A 25,642-nucleotide genomic window follows, 5' to 3' on the forward strand; every position below is an offset into this window, starting at 1 on the left:
GAGTGTGTGTGTGTGAGTGAGTGAGTGTGTGAGAGTGTGTGTGTGTGTGAGAGACACAATATTACACCTTCATCTGTATGATTGATAATGTAACCCACACATCAAGAAGACAGGCATGTATTAGCCATGGTTCTTCAGTCCTACAGCTTGGTACCGTGTAAGAAGACTATCCAGTTATTGACTATATAAACTGTGGGCTGGGGTATCCGCTGCTTTCGGTATCTTTATCTGCATCGCTCTATAATAAAACCCTTAGACCTCTGGACTAAGGTGACCTAAACATTACGTTCAAGACTAGACTGGAAAGTCACATCTAGTTATTGATTGCTTATCGCTGCTTTTGTCTGCCATTACATTATGTGTCATGTTGGGCTATAAATATGGATAAGTATTCTTCTCAATATGTAGAAATTACCACAGCAAAGATCAACTGATACTTTTGAAGGAAACTAGTCACACTACTATTGATAACGCACAATGTCCCCACCAACTGACGAAGTTCGCGCCGGTATGTATGGCATGTATTGTGACTGACTCCAGCTGACTGAGCCAGGCTTCGTTGTCTCTGTGGCACAGGAAAACAAGAGGGATGGCGAGCCAACAATCTTTAGTGCCACACAAATCCCATCTGTTAATTCACTGCCTGTAACTCCTCTGGTTAGTTCTCAGAGTGTACAGAGCATTGACTTCTCCTTTGGGCCTCTTAAGGAAAGTTTCTAGATTCCCTAATTAGCACCACGTACTGACTTTCTAGATCATTGGCTACATTGATACAAACAGTTTGGAGGTGGGTGTTAGGCTTGAGGTGTTTGGAGCACATATCCTCAACCTTTACGGTAATTTGAAAGACGGCATTGTGGGGAAGTTTGATCTCTTTCTCGCGAAAGGAGAGATACGTCTCTATTTGAAGAATGGAAATGGTAAAATCATCCTAAATACCTTTCATGTCCATATATCTATTCAATTTGCTGATTTACTCCACAGAAGTGTGGCTTCACTATGATATTAACGTGACATTTGATGGTCATGCCCAAGACGACATCAGACTCTTAACAATTTGAGTTGAAGGAGCGAAGCAGACTGGGAGAGCGAGAACGATTGAGATTAATGGCAATTTGGATGGTCAGAGATAGGCAGCTCTCGGGAAATAGTATTCAGCATATTGCTTAAAATATCTAGGAGTTATCTCCCAAGCAATGACTGTGAAATCATCTTCTGAAGTGACTAAAAACAGTTTCAGAAATGTCTGGATTGTTTTACCTTCTGGTCCGAGCGGGCAATGTAGAACCTGTGTAGCACTTCGTTCTAGATATTAGAGCAAAGGTAGTGTATTCATAATTCTCCTCCGTCTGGTCTCCAGTTTTGAATGTTTTGAAATAAACAACTGGTGTCTGGCTCCTGGCCCAGGAGTCATTCATACATGTAAGACCCGCTCATTGACCATATACACAGAGACCCCGTCACGGGGACTCGCCCGTGCCTTATTTTATCGTTTGATCGATATGTGGCTGATCGTGACATTGCATCCTGCCTCATACTGCAAACTTAACTCCTCTTTGGCCGATATTGGCGTTACTTTGGGAGGGCTCGGACGTCTTGACTATAGTATTCCAAAGTTAATCTGAGAGAGGGCGAACAACTTAAATAGCCGCCTCTACGAGCTGCACTATCACAGCTGTTATGCACAGCGCTTCACGTCATCCTTGTTGATATTCTTCCTGCTTCAGGTATAATGTATGGGCATTATAGTCCTGAGAAAGATTAATTATCCCTGATCGCACCGGAAGACCTGAGGGTTTATGTACAAGATGGATGTCAGATTGATCTTCAATCAATCTTCTCTATACGGAATAAATTTCGTATATACAGCTCTATTGTCATAGCAGAGTGGATGTGGATTGTGTTACATCGTTACTTGCATTATTCTAATGTTGGTATCACCCTCATGGCACCCACGTTATAGTCATAGCCTTATTGCAAGGGCTACGAGCGGCCCTCTGGATGCTGAGGCTGGCAAGGGCAATAATGTAAACACTTAGATATTTGAGTAAGATGGCGTTAACACAGGCTGAAAAGTTACGTCTTATGTATTAATTAAGAAGAACCTAGATCACCTTGGTACTGATCTAGAGCATTGTCATATTTCTCTCCGAACGGAGAATATTAGGGTGCTTGTATGAACCATAGGTTTGAGATGTGCGGTCGCATTACTTAAAATATTAGCAAGAGACATGAACATTTCATCCTTCCTACTGAAGTCTACTACCTTGCTGTTTGCTGCTATCTTTGCACAACATGATCTCCCATACCGGCTCTTGGCCCAAGGAGCAGACGTTGATAAATGGGAAGTGGCACAAAGTGCCGGATCATACGGGTCGAACTCCGATTCTTTAGGCTGTGCAGAACGAACATGAGCGGTGCGTCGAGCTCCTTGTCCAAGGATGCGCTGATATACGAGAGGGGACACCGAGGGCCGACACCGCTCTGGTGGGCATCGAGTAGGGATCGGAGAAGCTCATGGAAGAGTCATGATGCGGTTATTCGAATACTCTATGACCGCCATCCCGCTGCGCGCTCCTGAGGATAACATGACCGAGAACCTGCATCGATAACGCTAACACTGTGGTCCGAATCATGCATACTAAGACTGAAATTGTTGATTGAGGTGCAGGTGTTGCAGGCATCATATCAGAACTGCATATGCTAACTCTGCAATGCGATGGGATTTAGGATATCCTTTAATTGTCTGCGGTACCTGATCTCCTCCCGCGGAGTTAAGACGGATGGAAATGCTTCGTGGATGTAGGAGTAATTGCTGGTTTGTGTTCGTAATTACCGTAATGCATGGTAATGCCAAACAGGCAGCGACAACAAGCCTTTCGAAGCTTTTTGATCATCCAATAGTTCTCGTTTTATTTTCGACGTGCCCCACTTGAACCACCACACATCAACCAATCACAGGATTCTTTCACTTTAATTTTAAATTGGAATCCTCGAGAATTTGGTACCTGAATGGATTTCTCTTCAGTCTTTTCCATGTTTTCTCAATCAGATAAACATATATCAGTAATGAACAATCAAATACATAGCTGGGAAAGCCTGGCAATCGTATCAACTACTGGCATTTAGACCATCAAACTCTTCGATGGCTGGATAGCATACGTCGGCTCGACACGCGGCGGGACCTATTATTGGAGATGGCGCCCAGCCATCAAACTGTTTACCCACCCAGCTCCACAGTCGTCCAATAGTGATGCGCAGCTTCATCGATTGATTTCAGTATCTTACGTAGTTGCAGGAAATGGCAGTTTGAGAGATTAATCTCCTGGCGCCAGGCTCATTTGACGGCAGCTTTGTTCTTCCTCTTATGAGGATTCCTCCTCCCTGGACGTCCGTGCTGGACCTCCGTCCTGCGGTGGCTTCATATCAGGAGAACATCGCCATGTGCTTACAATCATTACCACGATTGGGATGGAATACCCTCTGGACAATACTGTTTTTTTCATCATTAGCACAGGCGATCGATGTCAATATCAATGATGACCGTATGTTATCATTCGCAATCCGCTTTCCCGGACTAACACTGTAGTAGAATCCATCAAAAATGCTGCCAGCACTGCTGCTTACGGTGCGATGAGCTACTACCATGGCAACGAGTCCGGACAAATCCCTGGTGCATTTCCGACCAAATGGTGGGAGGGTAGTGCCCTGTTCATGGCGATGCTGCAATACCAGTACTTTACCGGCGACCAGACCTACAACAGCGAGGTGAGCTTGGGTTTGCAATGGCAAGCTGGAGATGGTGACTACATGCCTTCCAACTACAGTAGCTACTTGGTAAGCACGCCATTGAACAAAGGCAAGGCGATGCATCTAACCAGCCAAGGGAAACGACGATCAAATGTTCTGGGGTCTAGCGGCCATGCTCGCCGCTGAGATACAATTTCCCGATCGCTCTGAAGGTTACTCCTGGCTTTCCCTCGCACAAGGTGTTTACAACACGCAAGTAGATCGGTGGGATACGTCAACGTGTGGAGGAGGCTTGCGCTGGCAGCTCTATACGTACCAAGCGGGGTATACAATGAAGAACGCCATCTCCAACGGGGGGTTGTTCCAGCTAGCAGCCCGTCTGGCGCGGTACACCAACAACCACACATACTACGAATGGGCCGAAAAAGTATGGGACTGGAGTTGCTCGTCGCCTCTGCTCAACAACAAAACGTGGAGCGTCGCCGATTCGACCAACATCGAGGACGGTTGTAAGAGTCAGGGCAATAATCAATGGTCCTACAACTACGGGACGTACCTCATGGGCGCCGCATACATGTGGAATTACGTACGTCCCCGGAAGTCAACCAGAGAATATACCAGAGACTAATGAGTTAGACCAACGGAACCAACACGAAGTGGGCAACTGCCGTCGACGGCCTCCTCAACAACACACTGGACCTATTCTTCCCCACCAAATACGGCGGCAACATCATGTCCGAGGTCCTCTGCGAGCCGAACGAAGTCTGCAACGACAACGAGATCCTCTTCAAAGGCCTTGTCACCTCCTGGCTGGCGTTTACTGCTCTTCTGGTCCCCTCCACTTACGACAGAATTCTCCCAAAGCTGCAGGGTTCCGCCGTGGCGGCCGCCGCAACCTGCACGGGCAACGGCAACAATTCCTGCGGAGTGCGATGGTATACTTCCAAGTGGGATGGATGGACGGGCATGGAGGAGCAAATCAGCGTCACAGACGTCTTGTCAATCAACCTTATCACCACAAAACACAAAGGGCCAGTGACCTCGACCACAGGCGGGAACAGCACCAGCGACCCGACTGCAGGCTCGGGAGATAAATCGGCACAGACCACCTCTACCAGGAAGATCACCACCGGTGATAAGGCGGGTGCTAGCATCCTGACTATTGGTTTCGCGATGGGATGGGTCGGCCTGATGGCTTTTATGGTCGTTGGGGGGTCGTCATGATCTTGTGGGTTTGACATCCTCATGTAAATCTATCACCATCCGTTCTCATTGTCTGTACATAGTAGATTATTGTATAATGCTGTCAGCGTTGGATTCCGTGATTGACCGTTGTCAGGCACCAGAGAGCCAGATCGCTCAAGTGTAGTACCAAATTGGATATCAGCCACTGGTCTGCCACACACATCAAAGTAGGACAAAGTAATTGCCATGTGTCAGTAGATGTCGTTCTCCCTTTTTACATTATGCTCAAAATTCGAGTGTCGCTTATTGCCTGCCCCAGTACTCGATACATAAGCCTAGACCGCCAACAACATCCGTCCCGCATCATGAGATCATCGTCCAAGTTAAATCTCGATCGGGATTCCATTCTGGGTAGCTTCTATTTCTGCCGTGTCGACGACATGATGTCAGCGACGGCATTCGATTCGCCGAGAAGATATGATGAGTTCGCCTCCCCGCATTCTCCAGGCTGGTTCCCAAAAGTATATTCCCCACGAGGATTTAAACAGACCGACCGCACCTCACTTCATACCAATTAATCATCCATGGCCAATACATATTAAATGCACAATGCTCCGAAATCTCATCCGCGCAGCACAAACAACCATCCGACCTCCCGTCTACCTCTACCCACCCGTTCTCACCCGCTCCGTCCAAACCCGGGGCCAGCACACCCCCGAGTCCGAACTGGAACTCGACCGCAAAACGCTCCACCCAGAAAGAGCCGAGAATACCCAGTCCGGCACCGACGACGACGTCGCGCATCACACCTCCTCCTACGACCCCTCGACCACCACCCCGGAGGTGGAATGGCAGGCTCTCGAGGCCGAATGCAAGCTCCACGGCGAGGTGGATCCGCTGTTCTTCAGCGCTGCACATCGCGAGGTGAGCGCGCTGCTGGATCCGAAGCTTGAGGTGGCGGTGCATACGATCGAGCATTTGAGTCCGAGTGCGAAGGGGTGGACGAGGAAGCATAAGGAGGTGAGGATCAGTAAGGTTCCTGGGGCGGGGAGTTTGGATCAGTTTGAGAGGTTGTTGAAGGGGTTGAGGGATATTCAGAAGAGAGGGGGGAGTGGCGGGTCGGCGGTAACTCCTTGAAATCAGGTATGTATGGCCGCGTTGAAAGATGCATTATCTCCAGTGACATGGTTAGGTCCTTTGTTGGTGGGCTTTTGTGATAGTATGCAACAACGGAGTTTGGGCTTCAAAAGGTAGCCGAAATGATTTCAAATCTATCATTATGTATATAGTCTATCGTGCTGATCATAATGAACTAGTGTGCAAGTTCCTGTTACAATTAGTAATGCACAGCAGAATGCATTGTGAACACTTACACTTGCGAATTTGCTCCTGGCCCGAATCTTTGGTCCAAACAGCAGAAGGACCCAGGGGACGATACACAGCAACGCTCCCTGTCAAAATCAGCGCGGCGTCCTTCTTCACAAACATACCGAAACTTACAATTCCACCGAGTAGACTGGAAGCACCCGGGTATCCCAGGTTGGTAAACATGGCGTTGGTTACCAGCGGAAAGACACCACCAAGGAGATTCCGACCTGTCATCGAGTCAGTACTCTGAGCAACAGATTAAGAAAGAGAACATACAGCAAGATTGCGCCGCAATCGCCGAACTGGCATATCGGTGATAGGTGTCTGCCAAATAATTAAAGGTTGCTAGGTAGACTGAGAAAATGCCCATGGTAGCGCATCCAACTGCTATCGTTGGGACAATCCACGGGATGGAGGGGTAAGACGTCCATCCGAACCAGAACAAACCGATCGGCATCAGGAGGGACTGGATGCAGACGAAGTAGAGTCGACGCTCCGCGGATTTGGGGAGAGTGACGAAGCGTCTCACGATGCTTTCTTGGTAGATGCTAATGATGGTTATGATGATGACACCAACACACATGGCTGGAAGTTGTCAGCTAGGGATATATCCTGGGTTGTGGGTGACATACAAGTGAAGACGGCACCGCTCTGTTCAACGTTGAAGCCGTGGTTGGTCTTAAAGACCAGCGGGACGGATCCAAATTGAAGATATAGAACTGCCCAGCTGAAGGATACCCACAGAGAGAAAAAGAACACGGTTGGCTCGGTCAGGAGTAAGTCTTGTTCCTGGATTAGCATGGCGTTCGACGGATAGTAGATGGATGGCAACTCACGGAACGGCCGATAGCACGAGATACTGATCATCTGAGCCAAAGATGCCCTCTCCTCATCACTCTTCACCTTCCACCGGATGCGCTTGACCGTCTCCTTATCCGACATGATGACTCCGTAATGCCCAGCACTTTCCAGTTTGTCGTAGTACGTATTGAGTGCTTTTGCCTTCCGACTCAGAAGCACGCTGCCTCTGGTTTCTTTAAAGAACAAAAAGATAATAACGACGAAGACGGCCGAGACGATCGCATGGGAGTACCAAACCCATCGCCAAGTAGTGTGCTGCACAACGGCGCCAGCAAGCAGCGGGGCCAGTCCAGTACCAAAAAGCGCAGCACCAGAAAACAGTGCCATGGGAGTATTTCGGTCTTCCGCGTGGTAGATATCGCTGATCACACCTCCCACCATGGTTGAGAATGTTGCTGCAGCTGTCAGTACGCTGCGATAACAGAATGTTCTGGTGCGAGAATTGACATACATCCACCTGCGCCCTGGAAGAATCGGGCCACAAGGATTCCTCCAAAGGAGTGAGTGCCTCCACAGGCAATGATGCATGCTTTGAACGCAGATTATTAGCATCGGCGAATGTTTGACCATCATCGATGAGAATACCATACCGACAAAGACAATTCCACTAGCAATGAATATTGGCCTCCTTCCGTTGATTTCTGAAAAAGGAGCCAATACCATGGGCGCCAACGCAAATCCAATGCAGAACAAAGTGATGCCCAGGTTATAGACAACCGGGCTAATCCCCCATTCTTTGGTCAGTTCAGCCGACGACGGACTGATTTCGCCAGCTGAGTAACCTGCCAATGCTGTAACTGCACAAGAGATCCATGTCATCATGGACTTGCGCCATTTCGGCCACAAAAACGGGCTGGAATACTTCTTGAGATCAGGGCATTCTGGGGCGGGCGACTGGCCGGGTCCCGGAGGTGATGTGATGAATGGTGTCGGCAGAGGAGTGTCCAATTCCAGGTATAGAAATTCCACTTCTTCGTCGCGAGCGTCCTTTTCAGGCTCGCTGTCCATGGTTGTATGATAAAGGACGCCGGAGATGTTAAATCACTTATAGGAGTCCACACTGTTGAGATGTTGCCTGGTTTCCTGCGCCATACACCTCTGGAAGTTGACAATTGGGACAAGCTTCGAGTGTCATAACAACAGATGACGCACAGGTTATCCTATCGTTTTATGAGTCGTGAAAAATCGATCCGTTTGCCATTAGTTGGAGAAAATTGGAGATGATACCTCTGCGGCCTGCAAAAAAAGGCACCAAAATTGCAATTCTCGCGCTTTGCCAGATTCGAAGAACCTGTCATATGTGCGACGCCATTGATATTCTCAAGATTCGACTAAGCTAATTGGGTGATTATCTTCCTTTGCAAATTTTCACCACTGTTCTGCCCTACTAAATTCAAATTTCATCTTTTCCATTATTAATCGCTCCACCTTCTCCAATTCGGTTGCGGGTAAGAAGGCGCAATTCGGAGAAGGGCGCGTTCTGACTCATCTCCACATGCTGGAGATGCACATATGTCATTGATTTGGACAGTGACAGTTCAGAATCTTGGACAAACGTAGGCGCGCAAAATATGATCATTTGCATATTACTTCAATTTCCTTCGTCCTTCCCCTATTTACTGTTCGAGGACTTGCTGTCAACTGGCAGCGTCAAGTAGAGATCTCTTGATATCTTAACGGAGAGTAGAGTCCGATGCCGGTTCCGTATCCGTTCCCGCATCACGCCTTAGGTAAGCCCTTTGAACCAAGACCAAGTGCAAAGACTTGTCAGTCCCGCCTTGCAAGTATCATGTTCCTTTATCGATCTCATCCAGTAGCATCGGGTCATTCTCTGGTGCTCACAAGCCAATTTCACTGCACCTCGTTGGCCTACCGTGAGTTGACGATCGTCATCTGCAGCGACCCGGAAGAGCACACCGAACCGACATTGGCTCTTGTTTCTTGGCATTGCTGACGTCTTGGGAGGCTCTCCAGGTTGGAGAGTGGCACAGGGGTATCCAGGCACATAAGAACACCGACAAACTCATCGCGATGGAAAATGGTCAAGGCTGCCCGGACCTTCCAATGCCAGCGATGTTCCCGGACGTTTGCTCGGCTGGAGCATCTCCAGCGCCACGATCGGTCGCGTGAGTCGCTTCCCTGATCCCTCTTCTCTAAATCCACTGACCGCTTCGGTAGACACCAAAGAGAAGCCGTATGTCTGCGACAAGTGTCCAAAATCGTTCACTCGCAAGTAAGTACCGCATTGAGCAACGAGAGGATCGAAAGAAGAGAATATACTAAGTGCTTAGGGATCTCTTGACCCGCCATGAGCGATTGTCCCATAGTTCACCATCCGGTAACCGCGACACCGACAATCGTGGCCATCCAACGCCCGCAGCATCATCCAGTGACCATGTGTTGGATGGGCTGAATATCCTTGCGTCCGCCGTGGCGGATCGTACCGTGCCCACTCCTCATGGGCCTCCTCGCGGGCCGCATCAGCATCCACTCTCGGCCAGCCAAGGCTCATTTTCTTCCGGTCGGCCGGCAGCCGCGGATCAGACGCCTCTCGCCGGCCATTCTTTACAATCAGCACATTCCCCCAGCGCAGCCGAAGCGACTGCTGGTTTTGGTGAAACTTTCTCCGGATACACTACGTCCAACGCATACGACGGTGACGACTTCACGTCTTTCCTTGACAGCATTCCTCTTCCCAGCCACCCTTACTCGCCGACGTATCAGCCCCTACCTGTATTTCCCGCGTGGAACTTTGATTCGACTTCGGAGTACGCTCATTCAGTTGACCGATCAGGCACGGCGGACGCAGCAGTGACACCGTCGAGCTCGGTGCTTCCTCGTCATGGGACGCAGTTGCCCTCTCTTCAGCCCGAGAGCCCGCAAGCCTCCCATAGAGCGCGACAGCCGAAGGGGGCTATCTTTGTCACAACACTGTGTCGCGACAGAATAATTACGCTGCTCGCTGATTACGCCAATGTTCTACCAGATCCCTACATCCCGTCTCGACACGCTTTGTCCCGATGCCTTACAGGTTATCTGTCTGGATATCACGATCATTACCCATTCATGCACATCCCCACCTTGAACATTGAAACTGTGAGCTTGCCGCTGTTTCTTTCCATGGCAGCATTAGGCGCTCGGTACTGTCGGGAACCAGATACAAGTTTGAGTCTGTATCGAATCGCAAGGACCGTTACCATGGAACATGTTCGGAGGACGTATCAGTTTCCCGGGACCGGTCAATCTTCCGAAAAGTTTAGACTTTCGGCTCCTGGGGCTCCTGAAAGCCAAGATCTACTCGAAACGATCCAGGCATTATTGCTGCTCCATTCAGTCTCATCATGGTTCAAATGCGATCCGCCCCATCACGAATCCCTCTTCATGCGGAGTTTTATGGAGACAATGCTCCGACAGGGAGGACTGAACGAGCTGCCTGAGCAGGATGGCTCATGGGAGAGCTGGATACGCCGGGAGTGCGTGAAGAGGACCTCACTCATTGTTTTCTGCTATTTCAATATCCTCACCATTGTCTTCGATATCACACCACTCATTCTCACCGAGGAAATCACTATGGATCTCCCATGCAGCGAAAAGGAATGGCATGCCGCAAGTGCCGTTGCTTGGATGCAAGAACGCAGTCAAACTCCGCCAGAACCAAAGCTGCAAGACGCGCTCTCGTCTCTTTTCACTCATCCTACCACACCAAAGGCAAACCTGGAGACGTTCTCCTCTTTGGGTGGATATGTACTGATCCACGCCATTCTGCAGGATATCTGGCTCCTCCAAAAGGCACGTCGCCTGCCCTTGTCGAGAAACAGCTCACTATCTACAGCAGAAGCCTTATCCCTAGAACAAGCGCTAGAACAATGGTGTCAATGCTGGGAGCGCAACCAGGAATCCTCCATAGATCCATTTAACCCTCATGGGCCTCTCTCTTTCACCTCCACCGCCCTACTTCGTCTAGCCTACATCCGCCTCAACGCGGACTTTACCTCCGCACGGCGTCTGCAAACCTGGGAACCGAGCCAGATTGCGCAATCCCTGCACCAGAACCTTTCCGTGCAGCGGGGCGACCGGCTGACACGGGCCGCCTTGCACTGCGCTCATGCTCTGAGCACGCCCATCAAGCTCGGGATCAACTACGTAGCTCACACGCTGGTTACGTCCTGGTCGAACCAATACGCACTGTGTTCGCTGGAATGCGCGGTGCTACTGGCGAAATGGCTCGAGAAGGTGACGGTGCCGAATCCTCATCCCGCCTTGACGGAGCAGGAAAATAAGCTTCTAGAGTTTGTGATCGAGATGGTTATGGAGACACAGCATGGTAGCAGTCGGGAATGGTTGTTGGAGAACAATACCCGGCTGAGTGCAATTGTCACTCGCCTTTGGGGCAGATTGTTTACGACGGATCATATCTGGGAGGTGGTCAATCTCATAGGGCAGTCTTTGAGTCAGTATGCCGACATTCTAGAAGGCGTTTCAGGATAATCTTCAGCCAACGTGGTCCTCTCAACCTTGTAAACCATTTCTTAGCATCGAAACTATTATTGGGGACGAGTCATAGATCACAAGACGCTGGTGAAGTTTCCAACTTCCATCTAGCCGAGCTAAAGCGAACCAACCCTCAGAATATGCAGACAACCGAGGATTACGAGACGGAACTGATAAGAACAATTCGATATTATGACTCAATTGCACACTGGAATGGATTCTGCCATGCCTGGACGTAATGCCAAGACATTATCGCGATGGCGTGATTTGATGCGATCATGGTTAATTATTGAGAACTTCAAGTATTTATTCCTTCTACCAGGTATGACTTTGCTGGGATATTCTCATCTATACCAATCGTTGATTCTTCGTCCTGGAGCAGCACACGAAGACAGTTGGCCATGTCCGCTGCAACGGAAGTCGACTTTTCCCAAAGCCTGCAGGATGACAAAGCTCCAACTGTCAAAGCAACACAGGACAAGCTCCCCACACAAGGCGATGCGGCTTTAGAACTTCTTGCAGGAAGAGGCACTGAGAATGGAGCCCTGGACCCTGAAGCCTCGCGCCGCCTCGTCCGCAAGATCGACCTGTACGTGATGCCATTGATCTGCATCGTCTACTTCTGCCAATATCTAGACAAGATCGCAATCAGCTATGCCAGCGTAACAGGCATCAAACAATCCGCACACCTTCACGGCAATCAATTCAACTGGATCTCCAGCATCTTCTTCTTCGGCCAGCTCACCTTCCAATTCCCCACCATGCGCCTCATCCAGGCCTTCCCACTGGCCCGGTACGTCGCGACCAATGTCACAATCTGGGGCATTATTCTCGCCTGCATGGCCGCCTGCAAGTCTTTTGCGTCGCTGATGGTCTGTCGTACACTTCTGGGCTGCGCCGAGGCCGCGATCGTTCCCGCCTGGGTAGTCTTCACGTCGCAGTGGTACCGTAAGGAGGAACAGGCGTTCCGGGTGGGACTGTGGTTCTCCATGTGCGGCTGGGCGCAGATGTTCGGCGGGTACGTCGCGTACGGGGTAGCGGTTCATGTCGGCAGCGATCCGCACGCGGCGCTGCGCGGATGGCAGGTGATCTTTCTTATTTTGGGAGTCTTTACCGCGCTGGTGGGGGTGCTTTTCTTCTTTATCCTGCCGGATTCGCCCGTCACGGCGGGGTTCCTGTCCGCCGAGGAGAAGGTGCTGCATGCGGAGCGTCTTCGTGGCAACGAGCAGGGCATTGGGAGCTCGGTGTTCAAGCGAGAGCAGTTCTACGAGGCGCTAAGAGATCCCAAGACATGGCTCTATTCGTTCTGGGTCTTTGCCGCGAATATCCCCAACTCGATCGCTACCAGCTTCGGCAATATTCTGGTCACTGGGATGGGCTACTCGGCGACGCAGAGTCTGCTGCTCGTGACCCCGTTGGGCGCGTATGAGGTAGTCGTTCTGGTCGGATTGACGTATCTTGCTATGCGCACGAACCAGCGCCTGCTGTGGTGTATCGCCGGGCATATCCCGAGCATCGTCGGTGCGATCCTCATGGCTACGACGAATAAAGCTCCCGCCCTGGTCGGGTATTATCTGTCTGGCGGCATTCCCATCGGATGGACGACTATTCTGGGGCTGACGAGTACAAATGTCGCCGGGTCGACGAAGAAGATCACCGTCTCGTGCATCCAGACCATCGCGTATACGGTGGGCAACATCATATCGCCGCAGACGTTTCAGCACAAGGACGCGCCAAGGTATCTTCCGGCCAAGATCTCGATTGTGATCCTGTATGTTCTTATCACCGTGGACCTGTGTTTGATCCGGTGGTTGGCGATCCGAGAGAATAGGAAACGGGATGCCGAAAAGGAAGCGCTGGGGGATGCGTATGTGGTGGAAAAGGACCATGAGTTTCTGGACCGGACTGATTTTGAAAATCGCGAGTTTAGATATGCGATTTAGATGATAGATGATCATAATGATAGCGTGTCGAGCTAATGATGAACTGATAATAACCCAGGAGCCTTGTTCTGCAGCATGGCTAGAATAGGCAGCTAAACATATTAGCCTTAATTCATGATTCTATTGCCACAGTCTATCACCCCGATGCTGAACCGCGCCTGTGTATCCCTTCCCATCGCCTATCTTTGCGAGGCCTTAACCTTGGGTACCAATGCCTGTCATCGCAATGATATGCACCAGTACCAATCTCTAATGTGTCATAACTATTCCCGCAAGCTCTTTTGCAGAGGAAAGCCAGAAGAAAGTAAGGATCTGCTGTAACAGAGTTCATGAGCCTCCTTATTTTTGACGTTGAGCAGCGTGATAGTGCCGGCCGTTATTGCCCTCTCTGTTGGAAACATAGAGACACATTTTCAAACACTAATCACACGACACACATCTGTATTTAAAAGTGTGTTCCAGGTTTGCATGGTAACAAGGACAAAGGTATAAACTATATTGTCATGCACTATTACATGTCCAAAAATAGCCCCCTTCTTTTCCGGCTGGAGCCCCAGGGGACCCCTACCATGGCGTTGTTCATTCACACTCCTCCCAACCCAGCAACTGCAGTCACCCCAAGCAATTACAAAATGGCTAAGGACATCGATTCCTGGCAGCGTAAGATGATTATTCATATGATCTAAAGCAAGAATAGACTCACTACAATGTAAATAGCAAAGGTGGCGAGGCGTAGTGAGTGTTCTATCACTAACACACGCAAGAACTTGCGGTTATTCAGTAGTGCCAGATCTCCCCCAGTCTCTGTCAGTTAACAACCAAGTATCGCCCCTATCATGCTTGACGCCCTCTGTGACTACCTCACCAAAAAGCCTGGCCTATATATTGAAGAGATGGCTATCTTTATATAGGATGAGTTTAACACATTACCATTATCATCTAGCATCAAATGTGCACTTCCACAGGCTGGCTGGACAAAAAAGAAAGCCTAACAAAAAGCTCAAGAACAGAACCCTTAACTGTGAGATTTCTACTAGCATAAGCTATCTGAGTTTCAGTCATATCATCTTGGTGTGATAAAAAGATTGGATATAGGGCTCGGCATGACACCGGTCCAAGTGTCGAAATTTTATCGTGGCCAACGCTTCCAGATACTGTCTGCATATGCTCAAGACGGTATTATTCTATCTCATATTTTTAAAGGCTCCACTAATGCCAAATTCTTTGAATCATTTATCAAGCAGCTTCTGCAGCACTGTGGGAGGTGGCCAGAGCCAAAATCAGTACTTGTTAAGGATACTGCATCTTTCCATTCAGACTGGATCAAGACCTTATGTGCTGATGCGGGAGATAAATTACTGTCAGACTCCTCACACGGTGTCTTTCAATCAATTTGAGAAACAAATAAATGTTGCTGACTTCTGAACTGGGTGATCTCGACCCGGAAGTTTGTGGTCGGCATTGATTACTGATCATTTTGGCACTGTGCACTTGGAACCTACTTGCTGTCCTGTCGATCCCAGATGGGTAGGGTTCGGAGTGGCTGCTGACGGACCCAGCATATGATGCATCCCACCAAGGTGAGTCGGAAGGCTTACCTCGGTATCTTGAGGATCCAGCTGCAAGAGCAACCGACGCATCTGCTGTGGTGGACTACCTCCAACGCCTCGATTACGTCGACTCCAACCGCATTGGCGTTGTCGGTATCTGCGCAGGCGGCGGATACGCCGTCGCCGCTGCCAAAGGTGACCACCGGTTCAAGGCTGTCGCCGTCGTCGGGGCTGTCAGCATGGGTCATGGCGTCCGTCTGGGAAGAAGCGGTACGGATGACCCTGCCGAAAAAGTTGGCGTGCTGGACCACGTCGCGCAGGCCGTGCGGGCTGAGGCGGATGGAGAGGAAGCCGTCACCATCCCGATTGTGTCCCCGACCTTGGACGAAAACCCAACAAAGGACGCTCGAGATACATACGAGTACTACCTCACACCACGGGCACAGCATCCGAACTCGCCAAACAAGATGCTCCTTCGGTCCATGCAGCTACTCATGAGTTTCGATCCGTGGCACTTGGCGGATATCTACCTCACCCAGCCAGTGCTCATGATTGCGGGCGAGAAGGCAAGCACGAGGTGGCATACAGAGATGCTCTTTAAGGTCCTTGACGGCAAGAATAAAGGGTTGAAGAAGGTTATCTTGCCTGATGGTGGACACATTGACCTTTACGACCAGGAGGATTATGTTAATCCGGCTGTGAATGAGATCGCCGGATTTCTCAACCAGGCAATCTAGGCTTCATGGTTACAATACACATCGCATAAAGGTTTTACCATTCATATTTCTACGCTGTCCTTATGAAGTGCGACTAATGGCTGCTATGACGCCTCCGCAAATTTCAATACAGTTTTCACCGTCATGGCTCGTGTAACATTGCATGAACATACCGAGACCTATGTGTCTGCTCCCTTCTCGTCATTTATATAAACTATATACTCTGTGACCTGAACAAGCCACTGTTGTTCAAGTGAGAATGATGTTAGGAAAGACAAGAATAAGCGTGAGAATATTGGTTGCCTCTGACTAGTCACAGAAAACCATAGACGGAAGGAGGTTTACAATAACCATGTCCTTGATGTTGATGGTGAGGATGCGATATGTTGGCACAAGCTTTGGTGAAAAGGGAATTGCAGGTCGGGTCCATGATCATAAAGGAATGGTCCGGTCTAGCTAGCCTCCAAGGCCAAAACCATTGCAATATTCGTGGATCCGAGCAAAGCCTGGCCGCACTGTATCATTCAAAGTACTGACTCATTTCGAGAACAGTATCCTAGCTTTGGGTCATGGAAGAATCATCCAGTCTGGACTCTGGACACCAAATTTATTTCATTATTCGTGGATCAAAGGCAAGGCGGGCTGTATCACTTCCAAAGTACTAGTATAGTTCATTGATGACGGTATCTCAGACTGAATTGTATTGCTACTTGAGTGTATCTTTATTATCTTGTTCTGATTCTATACGCATGTCAGTAAATGTCAACCTTCGGTCATGATTCTATTGCACAGCTCATCACTATTTATCAGCATCCATTACTAAATGTAGGTACCTCACTTGCTTGCCAATGCCAATTGAGATTCTCCTGCGGACAGAGTCATCCCGAGGAAATCCTTCTCCGTGCTTCAACAATGACGATCCCCCGCAATAGTGCATATTCAGGCTAAACTAATCCCTGCAAAATACTTGTTTATGCTCCTCTCCTCATTACACGCATCTGCTAGTATCCTACCCATTGGCCATGTCCTACCAGTGTGCAGGGATCCACAGGACTTTTACTTGAATGAGCAATTCTGCCTTCAATTTCGGCTGAAATGATGAGTGATATCAACATGAGCGGATGGCAAATACAAGGCATTTACCGATTCCTACAACGATAGAACCCTCAATGAGCCGATATCACGAATATATAAGTATTGCCGATGTGCCTCGTTGTTGCCAGGAAAATCCTCCAAACCAGGCAACACAATGGCTGACATCATGTCGTGGCACTATGGCAAAGCCATTGCCCTTTTTGCCTCTCTAGCCCCTGTGGCTCTATCTATAAACCACTTCCCAGACTGCACCAGCGGTCCCTTGAGCAAGCTCGCCGTCTGTGATACGTCCCTCGATGTGACCACCCGTGCTCGGGCACTGGTGAACGCCATGACCTTCCAGGAAAAAGTCAACAACACGCAATACAACTCTCCCGGTGTGCCGAGACTAGGTCTGCCATCATACAACTGGTGGAGTGAAGCATTGCATGGCGTAGCAGGATCACCTGGCGTCGAGTTCGCCGACAGCGGCCCATTCAGCTATGCCACCTCGTTCCCCCAGCCTATTCTCCTGGGCGCCGCCTTCGACGACGACTTGATCAAGCAAGTCGCCACCGTAGTAAGCACCGAGGGCCGGGCATTTGGTAACGTTGGTCGTTCCGGACTGGACTTCTGGACGCCCAACATTAACCCCTTCCGCGATTCGCGCTGGGGCCGGGGTCAGGAGACACCCGGGGAAGACCCACTGCACGTCTCGCGATATGTGTATCACCTCGTTGATGGGCTACAGAATGGCATTGGCCCAGCAAACCCCAAGGTTGTCGCCACATGCAAGCATTTTGCGGCGTATGACCTGGAGGACTGGAATGGTGTTGTGCGCCACAACTTCAACGCGGAAGTGTCGACGCAGGATCTGTCCGAGTTCTATCTCCCTCCTTTCAGAAGCTGCGCCCGTGATGCCAAGGTCGATGCTGTCATGTGCAGTTACAATGCATTGAATGGCGTTCCTGCCTGTGCCGATTCCTATCTCCTGCAGACGATTCTTCGCGAGCACTGGAAGTGGGATGAGCCGGGCCATTGGATCACGAGCGATTGCGGTGCCATTGACGATATCTACAACGGCCATAATTACACAAAGACTCCAGCCGAGGCCGCTGCTACGGCGCTGAACGCAGGCACGGATTTGGATTGCGGCGGCGTGTTCCCCAATCACCTTGGACAGGCCGCAGCCGAGGGACTCTATTCCAACCAGACTCTTGATAGGGCACTTGTTCGGCTGTACTCCTCCCTCGTGAAACTGGGGTACTTTGATCCCGCAGAGAAGCAGTCGTATCGCTCCATCGGTTGGAAGGATGTCGACACCCCTGCCGCGGAAGCACTCGCTCATAAAGCGGCGGTCGAGGGCATCGTTCTACTGAAGAATGACAAGACCCTTCCACTCAAGCGCAATGGCACCCTTGCCCTGATCGGACCATATGCCAACGCAACAAAACAAATGCAAGGCAACTACGAAGGCCCCCCCAAGTATATCCGCACCCTCCTTTGGGCCGCTACCCATCTGGGCTACGATGTGAAATACGCCGCCGGCACAGCTATCAACACAGGCAGCACCGCTGGGTTTGACGCGGCACTGTCAGCGGCCAAACAAGCCGATGTCGTGATATACGCCGGCGGAATTGACAATAGCATCGAGGCCGAAGGTCGCGACCGCACCACCATCGTCTGGCCCGGGAACCAGCTCGACCTGATCAGCCAGCTCTCAAAGATTGGCAAGCCCCTCGTTGTAGTCCAGTTCGGAGGCGGACAAGTCGACGACTCGTCTCTACTCTCGAACCCCAAGGTCAACTCTCTCATCTGGAGCGGGTATCCCAGCCAAGAGGGCGGAACCGCCATCTTCGATATCCTCACCGGGAAGACCGCGCCTGCGGGCCGCCTGCCAGTAACTCAATACCCGGCGGACTACGTCAACCAGATTCCACTGACAGACATGGCCCTGCGTCCGGGATCCAACACTCCAGGACGTACCTACCGGTGGTACGATAAGGCGGTCCTGCCATTTGGCTTTGGTCTGCACTATACAACTTTCAAAATCACCTGGCCTCGGAAGGCTCTGGGACCATATAACACTGCGGCGCTGGCGAGCCGAGCACCCAAGAATGTACCGATCGATACGGCTCCGTTTGACACCTTCCGCATCCAAGTCACCAATACCGGAAAGGCCACCTCGGATTATGTGGCGTTGCTGTTCTTGAAGACTACAGATGCGGGGCCAAAGCCATATCCTCTTAAGACGCTGGTGGGCTACACTCGTGCGAAGCAGATCAAGCCTGGCGAGACGAGATCGGTGGACATTCAAGTCACGCTGGGATCGTTGGCGCGCACGGCGGAGAATGGTGACTTGGTGCTGTACCCGGGACGGTACACACTCGAGGTGGATGTGGGAGAGAACCAATATCCAAGTGCTAATTTCGTGGTTCAAGGCAAAGAGGCGATTCTGGACAGCTTTCCCCAGCCTCCTAAAAGTCGGTGATGTGAACCAGATTCCCGGATGTTCGGTGGATACCTCTGAAGCTATATATCACTGAGGTTTTTAGCGTACGCGTATCGCCATAGTCAAGACTCCTAGCTAAAACAAATCTTCCCTATTTGGGCATGTTGCTTCTATCCATAGTAGAGTCTAATATAGATGATGAGGAACTTCGTGGTCACTGACTCCATGGAGAAAACCACTGGCCGACGTAATGCTACAACGTGTTTGAATAGGATTAAGAATCCGCACCTGCTAAATTCACATTCCAAATAAAGTACATACTGAAACAAATTCGAAGCCCAATGTCATGCTCTCACTCATCCACACCTACCAACTGCAGCGACACTTCCCACAGTCTCCTCTCCTTCTCCGGGCTATACGCATACGAGGCATAACCCGGTGCCCACGGGCCCCCGCTGGCGTCATGCGCCTCGGCAATCTGCACATCCTCAAGATACTTCCCGCCCATTCCCTCAAGGGATCTGGAGACAGCCCCCCAAACCGACGTAGCAGCACCCTGCTCCGGGCTCTTAAGCCGTGGCCCCAGAGTCGGATCGTCACTGAATCCGTTCTGCTCTTCCTTGGACAGGTACTGCAACAGTCCGGTCTGAATCCCCCCAGGCTGGACGCTGAAGGCACGCAGACCCTGGGAGGCATAGCGGCGGTCGATCTCATTTGCCGCCCAGACCAGCGCGCACTTGCTCTGCCCGTACGCCCTCCACCTGTCGTACTCGCCGTCGAGGTTGAGATTGTCAAATACAACCTCCGAGTACCGGTGGGCGAGGGACGAGAGGAGGATCACGCGGGAATTCGCCTGCGGGGTCGCGGCGGCCAGAAGCGCCGGGCGCAGGAGAAGGAAGAGCAGGAAGTGACTCAGATAGTTGGTTCCGAACTGGGTCTCGAAGCCGTCCTTGGTGCGTCCTTCTGGGGTGGCCATGACGCCGGCGTTTGCGATAAAAATGTTGAGGGTTTTGGTCTTGGAGAGGACCTCGGCGGCGCAGGCGCGCACACTGGCGAGGGATTCCAGGTCCAGTTCGAGCAGGTGGACGCGCGGAGAGGACACCATGTCGCCGAGCGCTTTCTTGGCTTTGTTTAGGTTCCGGGCTGTCAGGTAGAGGGTTGCGCCGGTTGCGAAGAGCGTTTTCGCGGTCTCGATGCCGATTCCTGAGGATACGCCGGTGATGAGGATCGAGGAGCGGCTTAGTTGGCCCTCTAGGCCCTCGTCGTGGATGATCTGCATGGCTGTTGGGCGAGCATCCCCCGGGCCTTGGGGGTTCTTGTGAACGTCCGCATATCGTGTCGCCATGGTGTTGTCTGGTGATTACACTGAGCTTGAAAGGAGGATGATAGTAAATGATGATCTTGGGATGCATCTGGATTTATTGGTACATCAGACTGGCATTGAGCACGAGGCGGATTTTATATACATGGATTATGGTACGGAGAACAGTATGGTTAATTCCGAGCTGCGGGTTTAAGATGGTTGGACAATTCGACTATTCTCCGCAAGTGTCAGCTTACCTTAACATAGTCAGTCTCAAGCCTCGTTGTCATTTATTGTCATAACGAAATATGGGGAATGATGAATAATCTTAGTCAATGCCTGATAAATGATCATATTAAGTTCAGCCTCTATTTCTCTGCCACCTTTCTAGAACCCTAAAGCGCCATATCCTAAGCCTGTGTCTCAAGCAGCACCTAGAACCTCCTATTTAGGACTGCCCTTACTGTAGGACACATACTAAGATAGTGAAGTCATAGATCCAAACCCGCGCCAGGAAGGGACTGAGCGAACGCTGAAGCGCAAATCGGCCACGCCGAAGCTGGGAGCAACAATGCTTACGAGATCGACCGGGACGTCGCACAACGGATGATTCTAGCCGCCGGCCGTGTCGACTACGTGCACAAGTTTCTGATGATGATTGTATTATATTTTCTCTGCGGTAGTTTTCCGTCGTCGGTTGCCGCTCTCAGAAATCGCAAACAGCGGTCTCTCCCCGCGACGACTGCGCCACGGGTTGGTCGAACGGAACAGATCCCTGCAATCGCGTATAGTCCACCCCCAAAACCGGAGGAATGTCTCGGTGACCTCCCAGCCGGAGGGATCTCAGGGATCCTTCCAGACGAGAATACCCGTCTCGCCGATCCCGACCTCACGGCCAGAACGCTGGACGGCAGACTCTCCCTGACCAGACAAATCGCGACAGAGTTGCGCTTCATCGATGAAGTCCTGGGTTAGAATCAGAGTATCCCGCATGTACGGGAAAGGAATGAGGTCCAGCCATGGATGATGTGGAACTGTGCGCTGGATCGCAGTCGGTTTCAGAGCCGGTGGCAGCTTCACCTCGCTTGTATTCCTGCCCTGGAAATGGGACGGCCCTTGGACAGTGAATACTGATTGCGCATCATCGGTAATATCACCCGGCCGGTAACCCAGCACCTCGAGATTAATATGTAATGCTCGCATGACGTTGAGCCTCGTTACCTCCAAACGTAGATCAGCCACGGGGGACCCGCTGATGGTGTTGCCAAGGGCCATAAGGATGTTTTCAAGCTGCTGGAAGGTACGCCGTGCATTGACTGCATTTGGGCCCACGATGTGCATTGTACTCAGAACCTGAAGTACAAGGTCAACCTGGCCCGAGGGTTCTGTGGGAATCTGCCGCTGCTGGCCCACATTAGCTGTTCGTTGACGCTGTCCTGTTCCATTCGTTAGTACCTCTCTTCTGGAAACAGAAGCAGCCAAAATCATGGGAATACTAACGCCGTGCTCGCTGGTTGAATCGATTCTGCAATTTCCGTCTTTCCACTGGGTCGGTAACTCCCAACCAACTATCGTGGGACGTGATCTCAATTCCCGTCGGGAAAAGCTGCAGAAAGGACGAGGTTGCAACTACGGAGCTTTGCATATTGTCTGCGGATGGAGGTTTCGGACCTTGCCCACTGCTAAATGCTGACTGCTGACAATATGATGAGGAAGAGCAATATAATCGTAGGTTATGACCGTTGATGATAGGACGCTCTCTCATTCAGTGGAGAAACCTTAACAGCAATCACAGGAGAGAGTCCTAATAGACAAATACCGGGACTAACAATAACTAGTATTTCAATTCTGCAGGCACCTGACGGCTTTAACTATGTTCGGTGCCAAATCCCTCTATTTTAAAGTCCGCAATTAGCTTGCCTATGATTTACAGATCATCCCTCACAGCTTCATATTTCACCTAGCCAAGTCTCTTCGTGTTCGGGTTCAGGTTCGGACGGAGATGGCAGCAGCATTTTGAGGCATTCAATTGGGTCTGTTTCTGGAAAGGGTTCCCCAGTCTATATCCAATATCTAGATAGTTGAACCATTTGTGAAGTTACGATTGGTGCGTGGGTATAAATCCATTATTATACAAGTAAACCTTGCTTATTTTGGAGGCATGTTTGATAAAGATGGGGTGTTTCCAGTGTTAGGGCACCTAGAGGATTAACCCGGGGTTAGCACTTACCGGGGATGCACTATGCAAATGTCAGCATTTAGCGTAAATCCTAAGGTAGGTGGCTAACCTTGTTAGTATAATTATTCCCAATCGTCCAATCATTGATTCGTATTCTACCAAAATACTGTACTAGATGAGTGATCTTCTTAACCCCAGCTCTTAAGACCGATCAGAATCTGTATAGGCCCATGTACACCTTGCCTAAGACCCGACTCCCCACAAGATAATACGGCTTAGAGTCATTCAATCTTCCTTATATTATTTTCAGACAAGAATTGTCTTTGACTGGCCTCACAGAAGATATGTTCCGAAGGGATTGCTATTCGATAAAGTCCGATCGATTTCGAAATAATCCATTCTTTCATACCTGAGACTTGACCTTGGTCTGTAGATAAAAGCGATCGTTACTTCAAAAGAATATATAGTTGATAGTTTTCCTAGAATTACTGTACCCACATCGAAGGGTCGTTATGCTGAACCCTGCACAGGATGCGCATCGGAGATTATGATACAGGGGGATCCAGGGACATCCAGATCACCGACGCAGGCCAATACTCCTCTTGGTCGACATCATCTTGACACTCGTCTGATAGTCGCTCGTCCCATGGTTAGGATCCTGATCGTGCGCATTCTTCGCTCCACACTTGGACCCATCCTTCCCTCCGCCCAGCGGGCCATCAACCTGCATAAACTCCCGCTTATCCGTCGCCTTGAGCATATTCTTCGCCGCCTCAGGAACCCATCCGTTGATAAAATCGCCATGCCAGCAGTACGACGAGCCACAGGCCAGCTCCAGCGGCGGCGTGCCCGACCACCCATTCGGCAGCACCTTGCGCAGATCATAGCGGACGGAGAAGCGCAGCTGCGGGATGCGCTTCATGCCTGCGGGGCAGCGGTTCGCGGGCCGGAAGCTGCCGCTCCAGTTCTGGGTGCCCGAGTAGGCGTAGTCGAGGGTGTCTGGGTTGACGCAGTCAGGGAACAGCAGGATGGACTGCAGATGGGTGGGGCAGGTTTTGGTAGGGAAGGCAGCGACGTTCTTGCCGCCGTCGGTGTTGGAGACGCCCTCGCACATCCACTGGATGCCGTAGACGCCTTGGACGTCCGCCGGGGACGTGCCCTTGGCGTTGCCGGCGACAGCCTTGAAGTTCTGGGGGAAGGGAATCTCGGCGTCGCCGATGTTGACGTAGTAGGCGCTGAAGCGCATGGGTGTGATGGGGGTGTGTTTGCCGTTTTCGGTTACGTATAAGGTCGGGACCCCTGTTTTGGTTAGATTGACTTACGATTTGAAGTGAAGAGAGAAGCTTACAGTAGACCGAGAGGTCGTTGGGGTTCTCGTTGGTCGAGCAACCGGCCTGGAGCTCGGCCGAGGTCTTTGTGTTGATGGTGACGGCATCGGATCCGAAGAAGCTGTGCATGTGGCTCTTGTACTGGCCAGGAAGAACGATAGGATCAATGTTCTTCAGCATGAACTGCTCGGCCACGACCACAGTGTAGGCATGCGCGAGACCAGCCGCGGCTACCAGGGAAAAGAAGTACATGGTGAAAGAATGTAGAGTCGATCGACGACTGAGGACGAAACAAAATCAAAAAGAATGACTGGAATGCGACTGGAAGAACCAGACAAGCATGGCAACTCGCAGGTTTATATCTTATTTTGCATGGTTTCACTACAAATAGTGCAGATAGCAGGGCTTCAAGTTGATTGCGCTCACGATAACACACAGCAGCCCCTTAGTCGCAAGTTGATGAATATAGCATCCTGAAGGACCCTAATTGCCTAGTGCGACACCCAGTCAGTCTCACCACCAGCCCCAAGCGCGTGCCAAGCACTCCACCAACTCCAATGCCTCAAGGAAACTAACCGAATAGTTTGATAAAAGTGGACATGTTCGTTTAGAACCAAGGGATTGGTCATCTTGCAGGTCCCTTTTTCCCTTTTTCGGAAGGGTAAAACGCTCGGTCTCAAATCGTCCGTAACCAGCAAGCAAAGTCCATCAATGACGGACAAGCTCCGTTGTGCTAGGCACTTCGAGGAATCTAGTCCTGGAGCTTTGACCAAAAATTCGTATTCGTCTTAATTTCCACTTTCATGCTCTTCACGTACTCAGAATATTCCTTTGCAAGTGCACACACCGGCGCTCATGACCAAAACCAGCTAGTTGAGTCAGATCACTGCTTAAGAATGGCGCCAAGGTAGCGGCTATGTCAGGAGAACAAGTGCATCGACACTCAATAGTCATATGGAGAAGATTTTAGCAATTAATATCAGGCACCAGCGATAGATCATCGAGACAATGCAGGAAAACAGACTGCAGGATCTTGAGGGGCACAATCACCAGGATGGCCGTTTAGCTCCAGCACAGACTTGTGTGCTGGAAATATCGCTACGTTCGGAAGACATAAAACAGGAACCAGGCCCAGTTCGCTTAACCAGTGCCTAGCACCAGAGGGATATGGCGACGTTCAAACAAGAGAGGCTAAGTTCGAAGGATTGTGGATCAGAACTTGATTAAGGAAGTGCTGCGTACTTATAATTGGATACGCTTATCTCCAGACACATTACGCTCAGTTGGCATTGGCGGATACCTTAATAAAGGGCATGACGATGTATAAAAGTGAAAGTGCCCAGATGTCAAGTCTGAATATTTTCCACCGGGATACTACTCTCAGGATATTGAAATTGGCTTCCATTCCAGCTTGCCCAAGTCGACATTGGCCGAGTGAGCAA

General features: G+C 50.5%; 10 protein-coding genes across 10 annotated transcripts; 6 read left to right on the top strand and 4 right to left on the bottom strand.

The window, feature by feature from the left end:
• Positions 1-3,442: 3,442 nt before the first annotated feature.
• Positions 3,443-4,974, top strand: Aud_002574 (glycoside hydrolase family 76 protein; the record flags this gene model as incomplete). The annotated part of the gene is made up of 4 exons (XM_043287539.1): positions 3,443-3,545; positions 3,593-3,837; positions 3,887-4,336; positions 4,387-4,974. The coding sequence occupies 4 exons, from the start codon at positions 3,443-3,445 to the stop codon at positions 4,972-4,974; spliced, it is 1,386 nt and encodes a 461-aa protein (XP_043143474.1).
• A 570-nt stretch (positions 4,975-5,544) lies between these two features.
• Aud_002575 (uncharacterized protein) lies at positions 5,545-6,072 on the top strand (the record flags this gene model as incomplete). Its single annotated transcript, XM_043287540.1, has 1 exon — positions 5,545-6,072. One exon carries the CDS (start codon positions 5,545-5,547, stop codon positions 6,070-6,072), a length of 528 nt encoding a protein of 175 aa, XP_043143475.1.
• Positions 6,073-6,247: 175 nt separating this feature from the next.
• Aud_002576 (MFS transporter) lies at positions 6,248-8,172 on the bottom strand (the record flags this gene model as incomplete). Its single annotated transcript, XM_043287541.1, has 7 exons — positions 6,248-6,262; positions 6,309-6,386; positions 6,436-6,530; positions 6,580-6,888; positions 6,936-7,559; positions 7,616-7,693; positions 7,755-8,172. 7 exons carry the CDS (start codon positions 8,170-8,172, stop codon positions 6,248-6,250), a joined length of 1,617 nt encoding a protein of 538 aa, XP_043143476.1.
• A 1,030-nt stretch (positions 8,173-9,202) lies between these two features.
• Positions 9,203-11,652, top strand: Aud_002577 (transcription factor domain-containing protein; the record flags this gene model as incomplete). Its single annotated transcript, XM_043287542.1, has 3 exons — positions 9,203-9,290; positions 9,343-9,397; positions 9,456-11,652. The coding sequence occupies 3 exons, from the start codon at positions 9,203-9,205 to the stop codon at positions 11,650-11,652; spliced, it is 2,340 nt and encodes a 779-aa protein (XP_043143477.1).
• A 404-nt stretch (positions 11,653-12,056) lies between these two features.
• Positions 12,057-13,598, top strand: Aud_002578 (allantoate permease family MFS transporter; the record flags this gene model as incomplete). The annotated part of the gene is made up of 1 exon (XM_043287543.1): positions 12,057-13,598. One exon carries the CDS (start codon positions 12,057-12,059, stop codon positions 13,596-13,598), a length of 1,542 nt encoding a protein of 513 aa, XP_043143478.1.
• Positions 13,599-14,230: 632 nt separating this feature from the next.
• Aud_002579 (alpha/beta hydrolase) lies at positions 14,231-15,885 on the top strand (the record flags this gene model as incomplete). The annotated part of the gene is made up of 2 exons (XM_043287544.1): positions 14,231-14,258; positions 15,158-15,885. The coding sequence occupies 2 exons, from the start codon at positions 14,231-14,233 to the stop codon at positions 15,883-15,885; spliced, it is 756 nt and encodes a 251-aa protein (XP_043143479.1).
• A 1,228-nt stretch (positions 15,886-17,113) lies between these two features.
• On the top strand, positions 17,114-19,429 carry bxlB (putative beta-xylosidase; the record flags this gene model as incomplete). Its single annotated transcript, XM_043287545.1, has 1 exon — positions 17,114-19,429. One exon carries the CDS (start codon positions 17,114-17,116, stop codon positions 19,427-19,429), a length of 2,316 nt encoding a protein of 771 aa, XP_043143480.1.
• Positions 19,430-19,742: 313 nt separating this feature from the next.
• On the bottom strand, positions 19,743-20,735 carry Aud_002581 (uncharacterized protein; the record flags this gene model as incomplete). Its single annotated transcript, XM_043287546.1, has 1 exon — positions 19,743-20,735. One exon carries the CDS (start codon positions 20,733-20,735, stop codon positions 19,743-19,745), a length of 993 nt encoding a protein of 330 aa, XP_043143481.1.
• An 801-nt stretch (positions 20,736-21,536) lies between these two features.
• Positions 21,537-22,338, bottom strand: Aud_002582 (DUF3425 domain-containing protein; the record flags this gene model as incomplete). The annotated part of the gene is made up of 2 exons (XM_043287547.1): positions 21,537-22,129; positions 22,194-22,338. 2 exons carry the CDS (start codon positions 22,336-22,338, stop codon positions 21,537-21,539), a joined length of 738 nt encoding a protein of 245 aa, XP_043143482.1.
• Positions 22,339-23,449: 1,111 nt separating this feature from the next.
• Positions 23,450-24,452, bottom strand: Aud_002583 (DUF1996 domain-containing protein; the record flags this gene model as incomplete). Its single annotated transcript, XM_043287548.1, has 2 exons — positions 23,450-24,171; positions 24,221-24,452. The coding sequence occupies 2 exons, from the start codon at positions 24,450-24,452 to the stop codon at positions 23,450-23,452; spliced, it is 954 nt and encodes a 317-aa protein (XP_043143483.1).
• Positions 24,453-25,642: the final 1,190 nt, after the last annotated feature.

This window comes from Aspergillus udagawae, assembly GCF_001078395.1.
Source record: "Aspergillus udagawae IFM 46973 DNA, scaffold_2, whole genome shotgun sequence".
Lineage (NCBI taxonomy): Eukaryota > Fungi > Ascomycota > Eurotiomycetes > Eurotiales > Aspergillaceae > Aspergillus > Aspergillus udagawae.